At 41.8% G+C, this 18997-nt stretch overlaps 1 protein-coding gene across 16 annotated transcripts in view; it reads left to right on the forward strand.

The window, feature by feature from the left end:
* The window catches only part of TENM4 (teneurin transmembrane protein 4), a 1512248-nt gene that overhangs the window by 1242328 nt on the left and 250923 nt on the right, over positions 1-18997 (forward strand). For 13 of the 16 annotated variants that reach the window (XM_032442260.1, XM_032442267.1, XM_032442273.1 and 10 more), the window contains one exon: positions 14203-14412. The exons of the other annotated variants lie outside the window; for them this stretch is intronic. In XM_032442260.1, the coding sequence (XP_032298151.1) occupies positions 14203-14412 (210 nt within the window). The remainder of the gene's footprint in view (positions 1-14202; positions 14413-18997) is intronic. 16 annotated transcript variants of the gene reach the window in all.

The raw sequence follows: 18997 nt of genomic DNA on the forward strand, positions 1-18997 counted from the left end.
TGAGCGTGTATACTTTTGCAGGGTAAATGGGATGGAATAATGGCTACCAGAGCCCTTTTGTGTGAATGTGTCAGGACTTTTAATGTTCACACCAGAATGACCACTTTGATTACAAAGTAGCTCTATTGCTCTCAGATTCCAGAGCTTTCATTGATGGGAAGGCCAGAATGTGCAAACAGTGCCAGGTGGTGGCTGAGCTACCTCGGGGACATGCATAATAACAATCAAAAGCATACAACAAAAAGGAAATGTCATGCTTTTTTTTTCACGTTTATCTTTGCATCGGCTTCAGCATAAAAGAAAATGAAAATAAAAAGAATAAAAAGAAAATAAAAAAAGACAGCACAGTTACTGTGCAACAACAAAGAGGTCCAAACAGAGCTGCCTTAGAAATAGTCCTAGATAAGCAATGCACTGGGGAACCTTTAGACGCAAGGCAGTTTGTCAATAGCACCTTTACCTGTCCCTTGCTAGAAGTCCAAATGTAAACGAGTTTTATTGTATCTTCTGGGTACACCAGCCCATGGCAGGGAGCAAAGAGCTTTTCTTGTTCTTTTCAGAACAGCATTCTCAAATGTGAGGTTAGTTTATGCCCAAAGGCACACAGCTAGACAGCAGCATTTTTTCAACTAATAACAATAAATATACAACTCCTTTCTGTGCAAAGCTTGTGTGCCGGTAGCTTTTGACCACTTAAGATATATTTGAAACAACCCATATATGAATATGTGCTTGCAATTGTAAGCATTGGCTCTAAAACACAATTGCTTATTTTTTATTTAAACAAGCATACAACAAAACCTTTACGTCGGTGCATGAGAATCTTGAAAAGCCAAGCTCAAACACTGTCAAAAACTCCCAATCATCAGGATGTCAGGGCATCAACACTCAGTGACATCGGCCTTCCAATTTAAGCGAAGAAAGGTCAATTTTGGTACTTGGCTTTGGCATGAAAATTGTGATTCTGAGGCAGATTTCATCAATTTATGAGCTTAGTGAACCCACTGAAATCTGGACCATACCCAAGTAGATTGGAGAAATGCAGGCTATAGGGAAAGTCTAACAAGGTTTTAATAGAGGGAAATTTTTGTTTTTCATACTTTGCACGTGAAAGAGGAAGCAGAAGGAGGCAGATGTCACAGAACCACAGAACCACAGAATCACAGAATGACCCGGGTTGGAAGAGACCTCAAGGATCATGATGTCCCTGGTGATAAGCGAAGTTCCAGTCTACCCAATATGCTGAATGAAACTTTCCCATCATGACAGCAGAAGACAATTACATGTCTTCTATAAGTGTCCTCTGACATCTTCCAGTAAGAATAAGAACCTTCCATTCTATCAAGCCATCTTCTGAGGATGGGTGTGTGATGACAACACAAAGCTCTTCCAAAATAATTGAGGAACTGGAGCAGTTCACTAAGAAGAGGAATTCTAGGCTCCATTTAATTTGGGTGGGATTAGCTACTTCTGTGCCTTATAAGAACATAGGTAGAATTAGGAGGGCTTTTCTTCTCAGTTTCTATCCCAAGAAGACTGGATAAAGATTAGTATCTCTCCAGGAAAATTCTCTTTCCTAATTAAAAATAAAACTAAAATCAGGGAAGCAGCAGGTTAAGTAGGAAGATACTTAATAAGCACAGAAACCTTAAGAATTGGGAAGTCCTTTGATCGAGCTGGTTGACCATCTGGGATTTCAGGAGTCTTTCCCAGCATCATTTCCATTCATTTGCTGTCTTCTGTGATCTTTAACACTTCATGAATAAAAGACAGCTGATCATACATGGAACCACGAAGTATGAAATTCTGGAGTGCTTTTGATGCTTCAAGACTTTTCAAGTTCATTTTAGCTATTCTTCCTCCTCTTGCTCTAATATCAGTTTATTATACAAATCAAGGTCAGTTCTTAGAGGATCCTGAGCAATTAAATGGCTTAATTATAGTGTCTAAATAAATATATTAAGCGAGCAAATTGAAGGCCTGGATAATTATCCCAGCACAAAAACCCCTGCTTGTTTCATCTTCTTTTTCTCACTGATAAGCGATAGCTGCTACATTTGTTTAATTTTTCCCAAATCATCTTTTAGCACTTCCTTCCTTTGAGTGATGGAGTGAAATCGTTGAAAAATACACCTTTTTCCAAGCATTTTCATAATGCTTTGATAAATAGACATCTGAAGAGATGAAGTCGGAGTTTCTATCATTTTTTTGCTGATAAGATCCTGATATAGGATGTGACATCAGGAAGGAAGTATGCTGTAACCTGAAGAAACAGCACAGAGAAATAACACGGCTACTGTACAGCACACGAAAACTGTAATAAAATACTGCTGGGAAGTTTTGTACATACAAGGTTTTTTTGTGTGCAATTCTCCCATGAGATTTACAGTACAGCCATGTGAAAAACGGGGCTTTAAGTTAACTTGTTCATCCTGTTTGTCTGGAGTGGGGAGAAGATCTCTGTGTATGCAGGATCTGTGCAGAGAATATTTAAAAGACTGTGGGGAAAATGGGGCTCACATGAGTGTATGCATAGATTGACAAAAGGGAAAAATTAGGGCAAAATTGAAGCCATTGTTGCTCATTAAAGTATGGTGGAAGTGCTATGACATGCACAGCAGAGCCTTGGGGGGCTGCTCCATATGAGACTCCCACTCCAGCCAGTTGGCCAAACACATGTGGGCTCTGCTCCCTGTGTCCAGATCAGGACTTCTGCTTTGAAAGCACTGCAAGAAAGAAAATAACTATACAAGATAGTGGATCGTGTACAGAAGGTCAAAGCTGTCAAAGAGAATGGGTAGGTAATCATCCAAATTAGCGATAAGAGAGACCACTATGCTACTCAGTCAGCTCACCAGCCTAAAAGAGTGCCTAGTATGGCATAAGTACATCTGAGAGTGGGAGGTGTTGGACCTGTATGACTCACAAACAGGCTGCCCAGCCTAATTGGCCAGGAATTTAAAATTAGATTTGTTGTAGTAGGGACTTCTCTGCTATTCTGGATAGCTACCTTGGTAACCCTCATAAGTGGACGAGATAACCTACAAGGGCTTCAACTTATCCACATCAAGCACGACTCCCTGCTTCTGCTAACATTTATCATGGCATAATATCAGAACTATTGCATTCAAAGAAGGAAAGCAGGGATTATTTTATACCCACTATGTAAAACTACTTCTTTCATGTTAGTTTTGAGACAAACACCTCAGAATGAGAAGAAAAAATAAAAGCCTGTGAGTTGGAATACATATAGCACATAGTCTGTACAGTCAGGAAAAAAATAAGGGCTATAAGTCAACTTTATTTACTGCATAACTTGGATCAGGAAGATGTTTCCCCCTACAGCACAAGGTGTAACAAAGAGCTTTAGGGGAAGGCTGTATGGCAGGGGTGTGCCAGCGAAGGGGAATAGATGGCACATCAGGTGGACCAGCAGTTTGCTCTGTTGTGGCAAAGCCTGTAGAACATTTTAACATGGATTTGTATGCCATACTTTCAAGGAATAACTCTTTTTTAAACCTGGATTCATAATTCTAAAATGGACTTTTTTGTTGTTGTTTTTTGAGGAAGATAAAATTTCCTTTAATGATACCTTGGTACAAAAGGTAGACAGAAAGAGACTGTTGAATGAACTGAACAATACGTCTTGCCCTCCTGCACTAAACCCAAAGTACTGTGAATCCTTTCCTCAACTAGTGGGATTTTTCTTTTTATGGATAATCCTTAAATGCCCTGTATATATGTGCTGAATTATAATCGTCTTCCCTCTATCTCTCTTATTTGAGACCTCACTTTGTAGAGTGCCTCGAAGAATTTCAGCTTTTCTTACCGAGCAGGGAACTGAACCAAATTCAAGGTGAATCTTTTTGTCTTATAGGGCAGAAGTCAGCAAAGCACGATGATTAAAGTATTCAGATCTTTAAAGATCGTAATCAAGGCTTTGGAGAAAAAATAAATAAATAAATAAGCACAATAACATCTATGACGTCTGAAATTTTCTGAAGTCTTCCTATCATATTTGCAAGTTGGTTTGTTGTCTGCTGAAAAACAGAGGGAAAATGATCTTTCCTATTTTTCAGGACTGGAAATCAGGACTCAACAACCTAAAGATTTCTGTACCAATTTCTTTCTTTTTCTCTTGCAAGTTACTGCTCTTCCTTACCTGCAAATGGTTTTGTTTTCTAGCATAACAGATTCATATTCCTCCTTTATCTTCTTGGGCAATCCCCTTGACTTGTAGTCTCTCCCAGGATAGAAGACAATCACCTACAGAAGCACAGCTGAATTTTGGTTCTTTGCCTTAGCAATAACTTACTAAGTTTTCTGGAAAAAGGATGTTGAAGTGCATGTTTATATGGAAAAACTTTGTATTAGAGCAATGAGGACTGCATAGCTTCTCTGCAGCTTTTTTTCAGTGTGTGGCCTTCACTTTGACCTCCCTGGAAGCACGGCACTTTTCCTGCCTTCAGACTGTAGCAAAGGGACTCTGTCTCTCACTGCCTGCAGAATGTTGTGAAAGCTCTCCTCCATGATAATCACAGCTACTTGAGCACAGAAAACTTCTTTGCTTTTACAGCTTGCATTGCAAGATCACCCAATGGCTAATGACAAAGTCCTGCTTCTTTTCTACCTTCACAAGCACACAAAGAGAAACAGACTATGTCTCAAAAAGCATACAGAATAAGCAAAAAATGTCCAAAGTGACCCTGGGAGATATAAGACAGGTCTGATCTTTTAATGCATTCTGCTGGGCACAGGATATGTGCAAGATTTAAATGCTTTCCCCGGGGGGAGCATGAGGTGGATGCCAAATGGGAGTCCAGTGCACATGCCTCATCTGACAGGTCTGAAGAGATCTCCCCTAGCAGGATTCAAGGCAAAGGAACTGCACTTACCTGGGCGCAGACAGACAGAGTCTGAATCGTGCAAGCTGCCACAATCACAGTACAACCTTGTACACAGGTGCTGGCATGTAGTGCAGCTCCTTTTAGCATGGTGCCCAGACTGCTGCTGTCTAGGGCCCATGAACTAAGTAGGCTCAGCACTGCTCTGGTACAGCTAATCTTCCTCTTCTGCAGCAACCTCACACTTACTTTCTAGGTGACTTGCCCTTCTGTTTTCAACTCCAGGGTCCCAGGGGTAATCCACAGAAGGAACCTGCTATGGAAAATAACCTTTCTTGTTAATCAGATCCCTTTACAGAGTCTATCTCAGAAGAATCTTTTAGCACTGCATTGCCTTGATCTCTCTCCTTAGCTGAAGAAAAAATGATCTTCTGAACCACAACTCTTAGATGCTGAAGGGAGGCTCTTTGCTGTATTTGAAATTGTTCACTGGAAGAAAAAAAAAAGAAAAAAAGGCCTTTCCAGAATTAAGGGGTGTTGGCTAGAATATAACAAATAACAACCACTGCAAAGAAACATCCATACAATTTTAGAGATGCAAATCCAAACCTAATGTGGGTGAATAGTGGGAACAGGAGGAAATCGTCCTAATAAGGATAAAAGGCTAAACAAGTTCATTAGTTTTAATGTAGCACAGAAAGACAACAGTAATTTTAACCAAAATAGGAACAGATATAATCTCTTTATTCAGGCCACATTCTTCTCACCCCAGATTTCATCCCCAGGGAGTTTATAACTAGATGGCTTGCATTCGCACTGTACTATAACTTTGATACCTCTTTGTCACGCTCCAGAGACCTCCAACCTCATGTTTTCCTTGGACTGTCCTTACTCAGGCAGATTATGTTTCTTTCCAAGAGAAGCATAAGATATCATGGCTTCAAAATTCTCCATCAGAACTTTTACTTACAGCTGCTGTGGGTTTAGTCAGCTTGCATCGCTTCTGTACAGCATCTTTGTCTACAAGCTTGGAAGGCAAGTGCTAAATCTGTGCACCTGACAGGACGTCAGTTATTACGTAGGGAGCAAATGGAACATCACTGACAAAAATGTCTCAGAGATATTGATTTGTGATTAGGCGGGTTCTAGATATAAAGCCCACTGTTCATGCTACTTTCATTTAGGCAGCTGATTGAGGATCACCCAATCATGAAATCATAGGATCATAAGAACAAGGTTGGTAAAGATCACCAAGATCTAGTCCAACCACTGATCCATCACCATGCCCTCTAACCCATGTCTCTCCTACCCTTTTCTTAAACACCTCCACCACCTCACTGAGAAACCTGTGCCACTGCATTAATAATCTTTTGGAGAAAAGAAATTTTTCCTAGTATCGAATTGTGAACCCAAGGCTCTCTATCTAATCAGTGAAAAGAAATAAGACAGTCCAATTCAAATTGCAGACAGGATAAGTGCCCTATGGAAAGTTGTGCTTGCCCTGACTGCATGGAGCCCTGTAGTGACTATGCTGTGCAATGCCACGTTATCCATTCATTCATTTCCTCCCCAGAATTCATGGATTCCTCCTATAGTTGTAACTTATTCAAGAGATCCTCCTTTTATAATGCCTCAGTAACAGGGGAAGATATGCATTTTATTTCTTAACAAACATAGTTTGCCTCATCGTGTCTTGCCAGGTGTAATGTTCTACATAAATATCTACCATCTGCACCAGCCAGGGCTCACTGTGCAGATCCCATAGAGTAGCAGTGATCATGAGCTGAGCTTTTGCATTTGTTGCTCTTTTGCCTGTAAAACACCACTGTACGGTATTTGCATAAATGTTATTTCCTGAGGCAGGTGAAAAAGTATTACAGCGGTCCATACGCATTAACACTTCTATGCAAGGTTAAAAGCAATAAGAAAGGGTGCTTTGCCTTGACCTAGCCAATCACCACATAGTTTTGCAAGGCTAGTGTAAACCTTTTTGTTAGCATAAAGCTTAGAGAAAGCAATTTCTACAGAGCCTACAGTTTGGTGTTCAAATACGGGAGAATGGACCTTTTAGGAGATTTGCATGTAATCATTTGCAAAGAACGTTATACTTTATATTGGGTGTTTTGGATCAGATAGAGCATTAGTGTCAGATTGAGAGAGGCCATTTCACGGGCAGCTCATCAGCCTTCCTACTGATTACATTATTCTTTTACAAGTTGAGTTTGAGTAAAGCTGCATGAGCTTTTGTAATGCTGATCCATAATTAGGAGCTTGTGCTTCCCTTAAAACTTTAGATTATGCGAACTACTTGCATAAATATTTCACAAGGAACTATATAAATGTTCCACGGTGATTAGAATTGTTTATGCTGGTGCAATCAGAAGAGTCTCTTTCTTGATCTGTATTTCTTTGATTTGGAAAGAGATATGAGCGATATCCCATGTATTCGGAAATTGAATTACCTGGTTTTGTTTTTGAATAACAGCACAATCTCACCCTTGGTGTATGATGTTCAGAAAATTGTGTAGCTAACTGGCACAATCTGTTTCTACTGTTGTGCCTACAAATGAGCAAGCTGAGTATCTGGCTCAAGCAATTGCCCATGTAATTCTCTGAAAATCTGCCGTATTATTTTCTTGTGTTGGCAAAAAAAATAATTGTCTAAGTAAGTACAGCTTTGCTGCTCTGGAGCACCTCTAGCCTTGGAGGAACTGCATTTCAGAAGGGAACAATTTCCTCCCTGCTCCTCTTCATCTTGCTCAATGGATAATTGTTTTCTGCTGTTTTGGGTTGGGTTCATAACCTTAGGAGCTGGCGAAAAGGAGATCTGAGGTCTGGGCTATTTCTCTTCCCTTTCCACCTTCTGCTTCATATGCAGAATAATTACAAAGGGCTCAAATGCCCAGTCCATAATCTGCACTGGGGCAAAGGCAGATAGCACAGATTGCACCCGTTCTAGATGTTTTCCAGACAGAGGAGTGTCTGCCCATGCTCTGCCCTGTCCCAGCAAGGATGTTTCAGAGTTCTCCCTGATGATGACTTTGTGACCTCCTTGATAGAAATTATCCCATCCTTGCACAATAATGAAGAGAACTGTTGTTTCTCTTCGTATCAAAGAGGAGGGAAAAAAAATCCCAAACAACACAGCTTGGGATGAATAACACAAATCACCCACAAGGCTGGTGAAGTCTGCGTAACATATGTTCTTCATACTCCATTTCAGTCCAAGTGTATTTATTCACTTCTTTTTAACCTTGCATGGCCCCTTTTCCCAATATGCCAGTCTTCATACAGGGCATGTGATTATTTCTCATTTTCAAGGCCCAACTATTCATTTATTAATTTTGGTGACATGGCATCTGCCCAGGTTTTTCTTGTTAAGATGATATTCATTTGTCCCCTTTATTTCATTTATTTTCCCCTCTGGCTCCATAGCTGTAAATCAAATACCCAGAATTAAATTAAACAAAATAAACATAAGTGCAGGTGGAAAATCAGAAAATATAAATAACCATGAGTGGTTTTCCAAGACTGCTTTTTTAATCAATTCTGAACACAATATATATATTCCCTGTTGAGCTAACAATGTTGTGACCACCTATTGTTAAAGAACAGCAATAAATCTGCACAATTCCTTTCTCCTATGATTCAATGACACATTTTGCCATGCAGCTAGTTCAGCTCGCTCATTTTCTAGCAGTGTTTTATGCTGTCTGCAGGAAAGGCACGATAAGCTGCTAAGAGAAAAGCACGAACAATGTCTGTTCGTGTTTCCACCAGGAAAATTTCTTCTTTCTTCATCTCTGAAGGAGCGAGCCCCACAGATGCCAAGGAAGCAGCCTTTTAACACACAATAATCGATATTTGTCTTCAAATACTATGTTCTCCCTCACTTTGAAAAGTTAAATGGCAGATATTATCTTACTCCCCTCCTCAACTCAGCAGGATTTTCGATGCTCTGAAATACTACCAATCACTGCCTTTCGTATCCTGCAGGGCATCGCCCTTCCCACCTTGTCCCACCTGTTGACAATCCATCTTGGAGATGCTACTGTCATGTCCTGATGCCCACTGCCTGCCACCAGTCCAGGCTTTCACAAACCGAGATCTCAGCCCTGCAGTTCTTCATGTCTGTGGGGTTTTAATCAACAAGATATGTCGCGGGATGAAATTGCCCAAGTCTTAGATTTATTTATTAATTAGCTTATTTTGCCAGATAGAGGTACCTATGTGCTTCCATTGTATAAATAGGTCATGGCTTTCTGCAGCACAAGACTAGCTATAATTTTAATACAGATCAATAAGATTTAGTTTGGATGTCAATGAAGATGGCTCAAAACAACTGTGCAAGGAGAAGGGAAGACAGAAAGACAAAAGCATCTGTTTACACTCTTTCTTTTGACAGGATAATAAACCCAGCCAGCACGCTGCTTTGCTGCATTTATACAGCCTTCCTATGAGCTCCCATTACACACATTAAGGCCAGACCTGTGCTGTGATGTACTTTTATTTGTAACAGTGCTTGAGCTGCCCCTGTCATTAAGGTTCAACCAGTCCCATTGTTAAAGACATTCATATTTAAGGTTGTATAAGGTTGTATAAGGTTTTATATGCCATTTTCAGCAGCATGACTTAACACAAAAGTTCTTACCTGATAACTACTGTAGCTTCTATATGACAATTGTACTTCTGCTTGCCTTTCCCCATCCCTCTGTTACAGTGGTAATTACTGATTTAAAATATTCTGAGTGTTGCAAACAAGCTGTTTTATTGATGATTAGCAATACGGTACATAGATACAGGAAGCAACAGCATCTTGAAGTATTTGCAGTTCTCCGTGCCTCAGTTCCCTTATCTGCAAGAAGTACAAGTCTGCTCCCCAGACAATCCTGTTTTATCAGCCAATCTGATAACAGACCCCAGGATTTCTGTCAATTTCAAAGCTTACATACTCAGTGCTTGTAAAGATCTCAAAGATTCCTGTCTGAATCCTGACAGAAGATACCATGGGGAAAAGAAAAAGAAAAGGATATTAATGATTTATTGATTGCAGATAACACCACTCTGGGTATATTGGCCACTATTAAATTCCATTGTCTTGTGGTATCTGTTCCGTGAGAAGTCAGCATTTGTACACTTTTCTAATTCTTTTGAGTCAAATTGTAAACATATGGGCATATTCTGCAGAATATAGTCTGAAAAACTTTACTGTCCTTCATCTAAAAGTATCTCCTTCAGTGTACTATATTCCTGGCAGCTTCTCTGTTCACACTAGATGAATACACCCGTTTTAAATCAGCTCTTGATCTCTGAAGGCCAGAATCTCCACAAAACAGAGTAACTCTAGAAACACACAGTATTTTAAAATACTACAGCCAAATGTGTAGCAAAAACTGAAGGCATGTTTATTGTTTGTCTTACTTTCCCCTATTTAGAGGCTGTTCTGGTCTGACTCCTCACTAAATTTAAAGAGGTTGCCTAAATTTCGCTGAGTTCCATGGTTAAGTTGGGAAACACTTTCTTTGTGTTAGCCTAGTTCCAAAGTTTGTGTTTGCTAAGCAGTTTCATAAATCTATTGGAGACTGCAACACATCTTTCCTCGATATTTTTAATCTTAATCTGAAATCCTGGCACACAGATAAAATACAAGGTTGTGTTCTGTTTTCCTCCAAATTTCTGCAAGCAACTGATCATTCATACAGCAACATTCAACTTTTCTATTATTCCTGCCTCAAGTCCAAAGAACATAATTTTGACTGTTCACTGCAAGTGGATGCATTATACAAGATTGTAACAAATTGATGCCACAGGGCCCAAACTTGGAACCTGTTTTGTTTTCCTTTGAGTTACTTTCCAAACTGCAAGAGTGTGCATAATGAACGTGTTATCTAGTCCTTCTGTTTTGTATCTTTGAAGGAGAAATGGCACATACCGCAAAGTAACTTGGCCTACTTGTTCAGGTTCCATAGCAACCCAGTATTGCTGCGAATTCATTCTGTACTAATCAATTAGAAATTTTGCACTGGCAGCTGGAATGAAAGTTTATGGGCCGAATCCTGCTTGTTTTACTTGGGCCCACAGTCACAGTAAATTCAATGAGATACTTGTCTGAGAAGGATACAGACTTGTATCCTTCATCTCTCCCTTTGTTTATTTTTTGTGAAAAGGTCAGATTTAATTTTGTCTTTCTGTCCAAGCGAAGGAAAGGAGGCAATTCTCTTAAAGAATCCCCAACTTCAGATACTCTTGTCTACATAATTGCTGACACGTTAAGAAGGAAGGTTTTGCTTTGCTCCTCATGCATTTTAACTGGATGTTGTCAACAGAGCTGATCATCTCACACCTTCCATCCAGTAGCTACATCCACTCCAATATTGCTTGCCCAAGAGGGAATTTTTCAGAGAACGTGGCTGTATGCACCAGTGCCCTTCACAGCAGCACAGCCCTCAGTACCGTGGTTAGTATGCACGATTCCTAAGGAATCTTCCCTTGTAAAGGTCAGCTCACACACTGTTGAAAGCACACGTAATGGCCTTGAAAGCCCATGGGAACTTCCCGTGTGCAATCTGCAGTGGTGCAGTTGATTAAAATTTAAAGTTTTCATAGAGTACTTTCGTTGTTGGTTTTGTTGTTTGTTGAGGCTCACTAAAAAACTCCACAAAGGAGCAATCTCCAGAAAGAGGTGCTACCTTAGTGGTGGTCAGCCCTTTAAATGGGATGTAGGAGAGGTGCAGTCAAGCTCCACCCCTTCCAGAAGCATGGATGAATTACCTTCACCTGTGCTCCCACAGCTGACTTGTCGCTTGCCTCAGATGGTTAATCAGAGGTTCAGGCTGTAATCAACAGTTTCCCTTACAGTTGTTGTTGTTGTTGTTTTTCTTGTGAATTTTATTTTATCCCTGGCAACATTAAAACACTGGGAGGTGGAAGAATGCCTATACCAAAATCCAAACTTGCAACCATGTGGAAATGACGCAGAGTAGACTTGTCTCCTTTAAGAGCAGAGCAGGGCAAGAGTTGGATCTCTGGAGATTCAACAGAGTCTGTGACATGGCAAAGCTGTGCTCATCTGCAAAAGGGCAGAGGTGTGGGGGATGAAGGACAACCCTGTCTGACCTGAAGCTTCTCCAGGCTGCATGTGGCTCTGGGCAGCCTGGTTTGGTGGTTGGTGACACAGCACATAGCAGGGGGGTCCTTTTCAATCCAAGCCATTCTATGATTCTATGATTCTATGAAAGGTTCAGGGAGACCTTGCTGTGGTCTTCCAGTATCTCTGGGGAGCTTGTAAAGAGGAGGGAGACTGACTTTTTACATAGTCCGATAGTGATAGGAGAAACGGGAATGGTTTTAAACCAAAAGAGAGGAGATTTAGATTAGATATTAGGAAGAAATTCTTTACTCAGAAGGTGGTGAGGCCCTGGCACTGCTGCCCAGAGAGCTGTAGGTGCCCCATCCCTGGAGGTGCCCAAGGCCAGGCTGGATAAGGCACTGGGCAGCCTGAGCTGGTGGAGGGTGATCAGTCCATGACAGGGGGTTTGCAACTAAACAGAGTTTAAGGCTTCTTCCAATCCAATCCATTTGGTGATTTTAGGGTTCTGGGATTTGAGAATTCTGTGAAACACAGGATGTCTGTAGCATGGCTGATGCCTGAGCTGTCACTCTGAGCCTACTTGTTGGACTTCGCTTCCACAAGGTGGAACTTCTTAGTCTGGAAGGATGTCAGAAGGAAGGAGACCCAGATAACTCCACAAAATAAAACACACAGGGTTCACATCTTCCCATATGCAGGCTGAAAACTGCACAGACAGATGTGCATGCAAGAAAACATAGGCTGTCCACTAGGTCTGGTTTCCTCTCTGGGAATTCACTTGTCTTTGAGCACAGGTACAGTCCCATGTTCTGCCATGGCCCCAGGCTTTGCTCCAACACCACAGTTTCTGCTCTGAGTATAGTTTGCAGCTTGTGAGACATGCATATGGCAAAGAGGAAACACCCAAGGGCTGACCATGAGCAAAAATGATGACCAAGCAAAGAAACTTACAACATAACCAGACTGGGGGGGATTTAAATGTTAAACCCACTTCATTGTTCTTGATTTGTGTTCTTTCCTATAGTGTTCATGTTGTGCTTAGTAAGAAATACTGCACAGTTATGTTGTGTGCAACGTTATGTTCAAAATGTGCAGGGTTTTTTCTTTAACAAACAATGTTTTTTATTAATGTTCATTCATTTTCTTGTGCTGTTGCTCTTTCATTTTGATGATTTTTGCATGAAAAAATTTCAGCATTTGGGGAAAATAATGTGGGAAATGAATCATAATGGCTTTCATATCAAAATGTGTCAGGGGGAAATATTCATTTTTAAATGCATTGTCCTGTATTTTAACCTATTATACGTCTGTGTTCGTATCCCCATGTGTTCTATGGATGCACTGCGCATATCTGACCTCCCCATTTCCCTGACTTTACCAGTTTGGGTTAGGTCTGACCTCCACATTTCCCTGATCTCACCAGTTTGGGGTTTCCAGTTTCCCAGTTGATCTGGGAAATCCAAGTTCTGATTGCAATAAGGCCCTGATATCGCTAATTGCTGGCGATACATCTTCCAAATTGGATCCACCTCATCTCCAAGCACCTGACCCCATTTCCTTCAAGTCACCAGGAACATTTCCTTCATCAAATGAGGCTTTACGCCAAATGTTACCTGAGGAACTAATTCCTTATGAAAGTTGCATTTGTGGCAATGATGAACCAAAATGAACCTAGGCAAAGTTTGCATGTGTCACTCTGTTAATGCACTTCAACAGCACACAGCTACACTCTTGAGCTACACTACTTGAGCCTTGTCAGGCATTTTTCTGTCTCAAATTGACAAGGACACGTTTAAGTCCCATTCGCAAAGAGATGTGAGTGTCTGGATGTGAAATGTGACAAAATATACCTCATAAAACACCGCACAAAACTTTCCCTTCAGCACAACGCAACCCAGCATCGGCGCTATGCCTCCTTAGCAGTGCCCAGCTAAGCGTCTGAGCAGTCCCCTCAGACATGGGTTTATGCAGCACGATACATACTCAAAGCAGGGGTTGTACCAGGTCCCAAAACCCTACAAAAGCACTGATTTTCGATTTAGGGGTAGTTGTTTCCTGAGTGTGGCCCTCATTGAAGCCGCCTGCGGGCAGCTATGCGCAATGCTCCAGAGCGTGCAAAGCAACTCGGACACCCCTTCCCAACCGTCTTAGCCCGACTTTATTTTGTCTCTCTGTCTGCGTTGTGTCACTGCGTTGTTTATTTTCTTTCTTTTTTTTTTTTCTTTCTCTCTCTTTCTATGTCCGTCCGTGTGTGTTTGTGGCCCTCAGGTCCTCCCCTGCGCTGTTCGTCTGCCTCCTCCACACCCCCCGAGCAAACCCCTTCCCCCTCCCCTACGCCGCCGGCCAATGATGGCGCGGGGCGGTTGCTGGGAAACGGAGCGGCCCAGCCGCCCGCGGACTCTGACTCTGAGGAAGAGTTTGTCCCTAACTCATTCTTAGTTCAAAGCAGCTCTGGAAACCTCTGTGTCGCCGCTAACGGTGAGTGACTTCTTTTCTCCCGTCCTTTTATTTGACAGCCGTTCGCGGAGTGGGTTTCGTCGGCCGGTTGGGGTTTGGTGTTGGGTTTTGTTGGGGAAATGTAGAATAGAGGGGAGTAAAGGGGTAAATGTGTTTAAAAATCACTCCAGATCGCGTGGGAAAGGCTCTGTTGGAAGGGTCGGTGCTGCTGTGGGGCTGAGGTGAGGATGGGCTTGCTGGTACCCAAGCAGAGCTCAGAAACTTCAAAGTTGTAGTTCAACTTATAAAGTGAGTTAAAAGCTGGGGCTCCTTCCCTTGCCTTCTCCTTATTCTTCACTTTGTGGGCTAAAAAAACTACCCCAAAGCATCCCTTTCTCTGGGAGGTCCCCCTCGACCTGTCACCGAGGGATGGAAAAGCCAAATAAAGTGCTGAAAGCCGGAGCCGGGGCTGTGATGGGTGTCTGCACCTCACACTCACCCTCAGACATGGGTTTATGCAGTCAAGTGAGGGGCTGAGATGTCTGTTGGTATCTGAGGCAGGACTCCATGCCCTGGGATGCCCTGAGAATCCCCAAATAAAAGCTTAGCCCCGATCTTCTGGGATTCCCCATATGGGAGCTCAGACCCCATAGTCTGGGATGCCCTGAAATTCCCCACGTGGGAGCTCAGTCAACTGTTGGACCTGCTCAACCAAATCTGAAGGAGAATGAGATTCACAGCTCTCTGCTGCAAGACAATGAGTCATAAAGAGAGGTAAGGCTCATTGGCAAGGAAATGTGAGATTTCATCAAGGGGAGTGTAACCTGACAAAGTGCAGATTAGGGACGGTGGAAGAGCGGTGGCCAGTCAGGCCGCTGCCATCCGGCTGGAGTGATAATTACTCTCAGGTCTGATTTATGATGAAGGAGAGGGCATTCAAAGATATCTTGAAAGAGAGTGGGAAAGGTGAGGGAGAGGTTTGCTGCAGCTGGCAACAGCTTCACTCCGTTTATGTTAAGCTTCTAGGAAGGTTTCTTACAAGGCTGTTATCTCTAAGTAAGGAGAGAAAGTTTGACATTTAATTTGTCCCCCCTCACCACCACCCTTTTCCCAGCTTCCCTCTTCTTTTCTTTTGGTGCATTTGTTATGGTAAAAACAAACTTTCCCTTCAGGGCTTTTCAAAGGAGAAGGTTATCTCCTCTGAATTGTCATCCTAAGGAGAGTAGGAGGAAATACAGTGTCGTTCATTCAGGAAACTGCTTAAAATTCATATCCTCTGTTCAGCTTTCCCCCTCCCCTTCCACCCTGCAACACTCACACACACACACACATCTGACTCCTGGCAGTCACAGCACATTTAAATCTGAAATCATGTAGATGACACTCGTGTTGGAAATAAAGCCAGACATACACCCCACCTCATGCTTTCGACACAGCAATGTACATTCTTTCTCTTTGTTCATTTAGGGAATATATATGTACACATACACACAGCCTCAAGGTAAAAGGAGGGGAGAAAAAGAAAGCAAGTAAGATTAAAGACCTTAATCTCTTCTTTTACTAATTAGCAGAACAACAGAAAAAGCATTGTTCGGAGTCCATGGTGGGTTGACGACGTTATTGTATTATTGATGTGCTGGCAAGTTAGTTAGACTTGAGGCTTTTCAGCTGCCTGGTTATTTATCCTCCTTTCTTTTTTCTTAGTGCTTTTTGCATTGGCTTGTAGACATTCAGCATTCCCCGAAGCCGCCTTTGTGTGTAGGATTCAGCAGGTTGGCAATAAATACGTCGCACACAAAGACAGGGTGTCTGGGGTCTCATTTGTGTGGTTATCCTACTTGTTCAGTAATCAGAAGTGCAGGTAATAGCAGCGCACTGGTGACCTCATAGAACCGCCTTAGCATCACTCTGTTATCAGGACGGAAACAAAGATGACTTCCTATGCCACCTGTCAACCTATAATCTGAGAGTCTGCATGAATAAGAACCTCAGAACGTACAAGCCCATCATGTCTAAGGCCAAGATATTCTTCTGACCTCTGTAAATAGATTTAATTGCTTTAGTTCCTTAAGGTTCTGTTTCTGTGGGGCTTAGTCAGCTTAAAGTTTAAATGACAAAGGCGGGTCTTTATGTTCCTTAAGTGGTGAAAATTAGGAAAAGCTTATTTTGTTTAGGACTAAGTTTAATACAGTTAGAGCACTCCTTTCAGGAGAATAGTAGCTGTCTCAGCAGCAGGAGAGCCTGAGAATGCTGTCCGAAGGATTTGTGTTGCACTTTTTAATTGATTGTGGGTAGGTTTTTCTTCCACAGCTGTGTAAACTCAGCCTTAGAGAAGCCCATCCAAAGTAAGTAACACCCAGGGAGCAGCACTGCTGTTGCAAATCCCCATGTAAATCGCAAATATAATGCACATGGAACTTAAGAAGCATGCTACTTTTTGAAGATACAGTAGGCTATTCTATCTAAGTTCCTTTCATTCCAGCAAGGTAACAATGTCTATAATATAATTTCTATACTTCCAGGAAGATGTCCAAGTAAACTTTCAAATAAAGGCTGAAATGATCTAATAAGTATGTAAATATTCAGGCGCCTTTTAAGGCTCTTATTTTTCTATGAGATTAATTACAAGCCTTTATTTACTTCTAAGGAAAAAGTAAAAGTCACTTTGAACACAAAAAAAATCCCTAATTATTATTATATTACATTATCAGCAGGTACTTAACCTTGAAACAAAAAAGACTTTTCAGACTTGGATCCGCTTTTATTTGTATCAACTGCAGAGTGATATTTTTAGTTTATTTTACCTGAAATTACACAAAGTAACTAGGATGTGAATGTCTCCATGTCAATACATTTCCATCCAGAAATCAACAAATTGAAAGCCTGATCTAGGGATTTCAGCTCTGTTTGAAAAGTAAGCTGCCCTAGGTTTTTCATCAGTCCTCTGTAGATATGTCATAGACTCATTAAGGTTGGAAAAGACATGTGAAATGTGTCGGTATGTATGTAGCTGACTGATGACAGAAGGCATCCGATCCTTAACCTGTGATTGTTTTTAAGGAAGTAAAATTACTCCGTGGGGTTGAACATCAGTTTGTGCAGTGTCCAGCAGCATTGGGAGGAGAAGCACCAGCAGTGAGCATCCAGGAGAGTGCTGGCTAACTGGGAAAGGTGGAGTTGCAGCCAAGTCAGGAGATGATAGAAGAGTTACTGATAGACTGGGGAAGAGCTGTTCTCTTCCATTTGAACTAGTAAATGCCATGAAGACTAATTAAAAAAAAAAAAAACAAAAAACATTCAGTATCTTTGGGGAATGGTGTTTAGGAAGAGCTCATCAGCCTGGCCACTGCTGTCCGCTCCCTGCAGCATCTGAAGCTGTGGCCTTGGGGATGTAAGTGAGTGAGCTGCCGCTCATCACACCTCTGAGGTGGGGAAAAGGCAATTATCCCCATGGGGGGTTGGTGTGCAGAGTGACAAATAACAGATTTTGAAAAAATATATGAAATCTGTGCAGGTCTGACATCTAAATTCCTCTGGGAGCAGTCGCCATGTAGTCAGACCCAAGGTGCGTGTGACTTCTTGCAGCTCTTTCATCAGTGAGCAGTCACTCAGTGCGATGCAATGCGTGCTTTTGTCATTTAGTGGGGCCTGGTGTGTTTCTCTGACTTGCTCCTGTCAGGCAGGATACCAACATTTGGATACCAGCATTTGGAGCAATGTGCACAGATGGGAGCCAGAAGATCCAAAATCTCTCGCAAAATAACATATATTGAAGTTTCTGTAAGGAGGAACTAAGACACGGATTTAGTCTTACCATTCATTTCTGATTACGTGTACCCCAATTTCTTTGCCTTCTCCCTTGAATACATCCTTATCCCCACTGATGCCTCTTCTTGTTCCCCACCGACTGAAGTTCCTTTACTGTCTGCAAGGTGATTTAATCACAAAAATGTGGAAGGTCACACTGCCAGTCACCCAAAGTGACACAGCTGCTGTAAGAGAGATGGTAGGTAAAGGCATGATTCACTGTATTATTGAACTTTGAATTACAAGAGGTGTGTGTAGTGTTGTGTGAAGCGTGGACAGTGCAGCCTGGCATAGGTTGCATTGTTAGTGGAGGAGAGGAGGGAAAACAATGTTGAGTACATGCATAAATATCCCAGAGTTCTATGAGACAAGCACAGTTTTCATAGGATCACTGATTTCAGTTGAAAATAGACCAGATCAGGACCCACAAGACAGAAAAAGCCAACCAACCCACAAAGCAACACAGCATATTGCATCTCCTTAGCTGGGTCTGCATGAACAAGCCTCTTGTCCATCCAAATCTGTGGTCAGGAAGCTAATGTAGATTTGCATGCTGTCTTTGCCACTTTTTCTTTGTTTAGAGTGCTGAAGCAGGAGGTTTCACTAAGATATTCCCTCTCATTTCTAACTGTATTGACCCTGTCTAGACCTTCTGATTTGTATCCTGAATAACGTGTACCATTTNTGCTGAAGCAGGAGGTTTCACTAAGATATTCCCTCTCATTTCTAACTGTATTGACCCTGTCTAGACCTTCTGATTTGTATCCTGAATAACGTGTAGGATTTTCTATCATTAATGATCAGCCTTGAGCCGTTGAAG

This window comes from Coturnix japonica, chromosome 1, assembly GCF_001577835.2.
Source record: "Coturnix japonica isolate 7356 chromosome 1, Coturnix japonica 2.1, whole genome shotgun sequence".
NCBI lineage: Eukaryota > Metazoa > Chordata > Aves > Galliformes > Phasianidae > Coturnix > Coturnix japonica.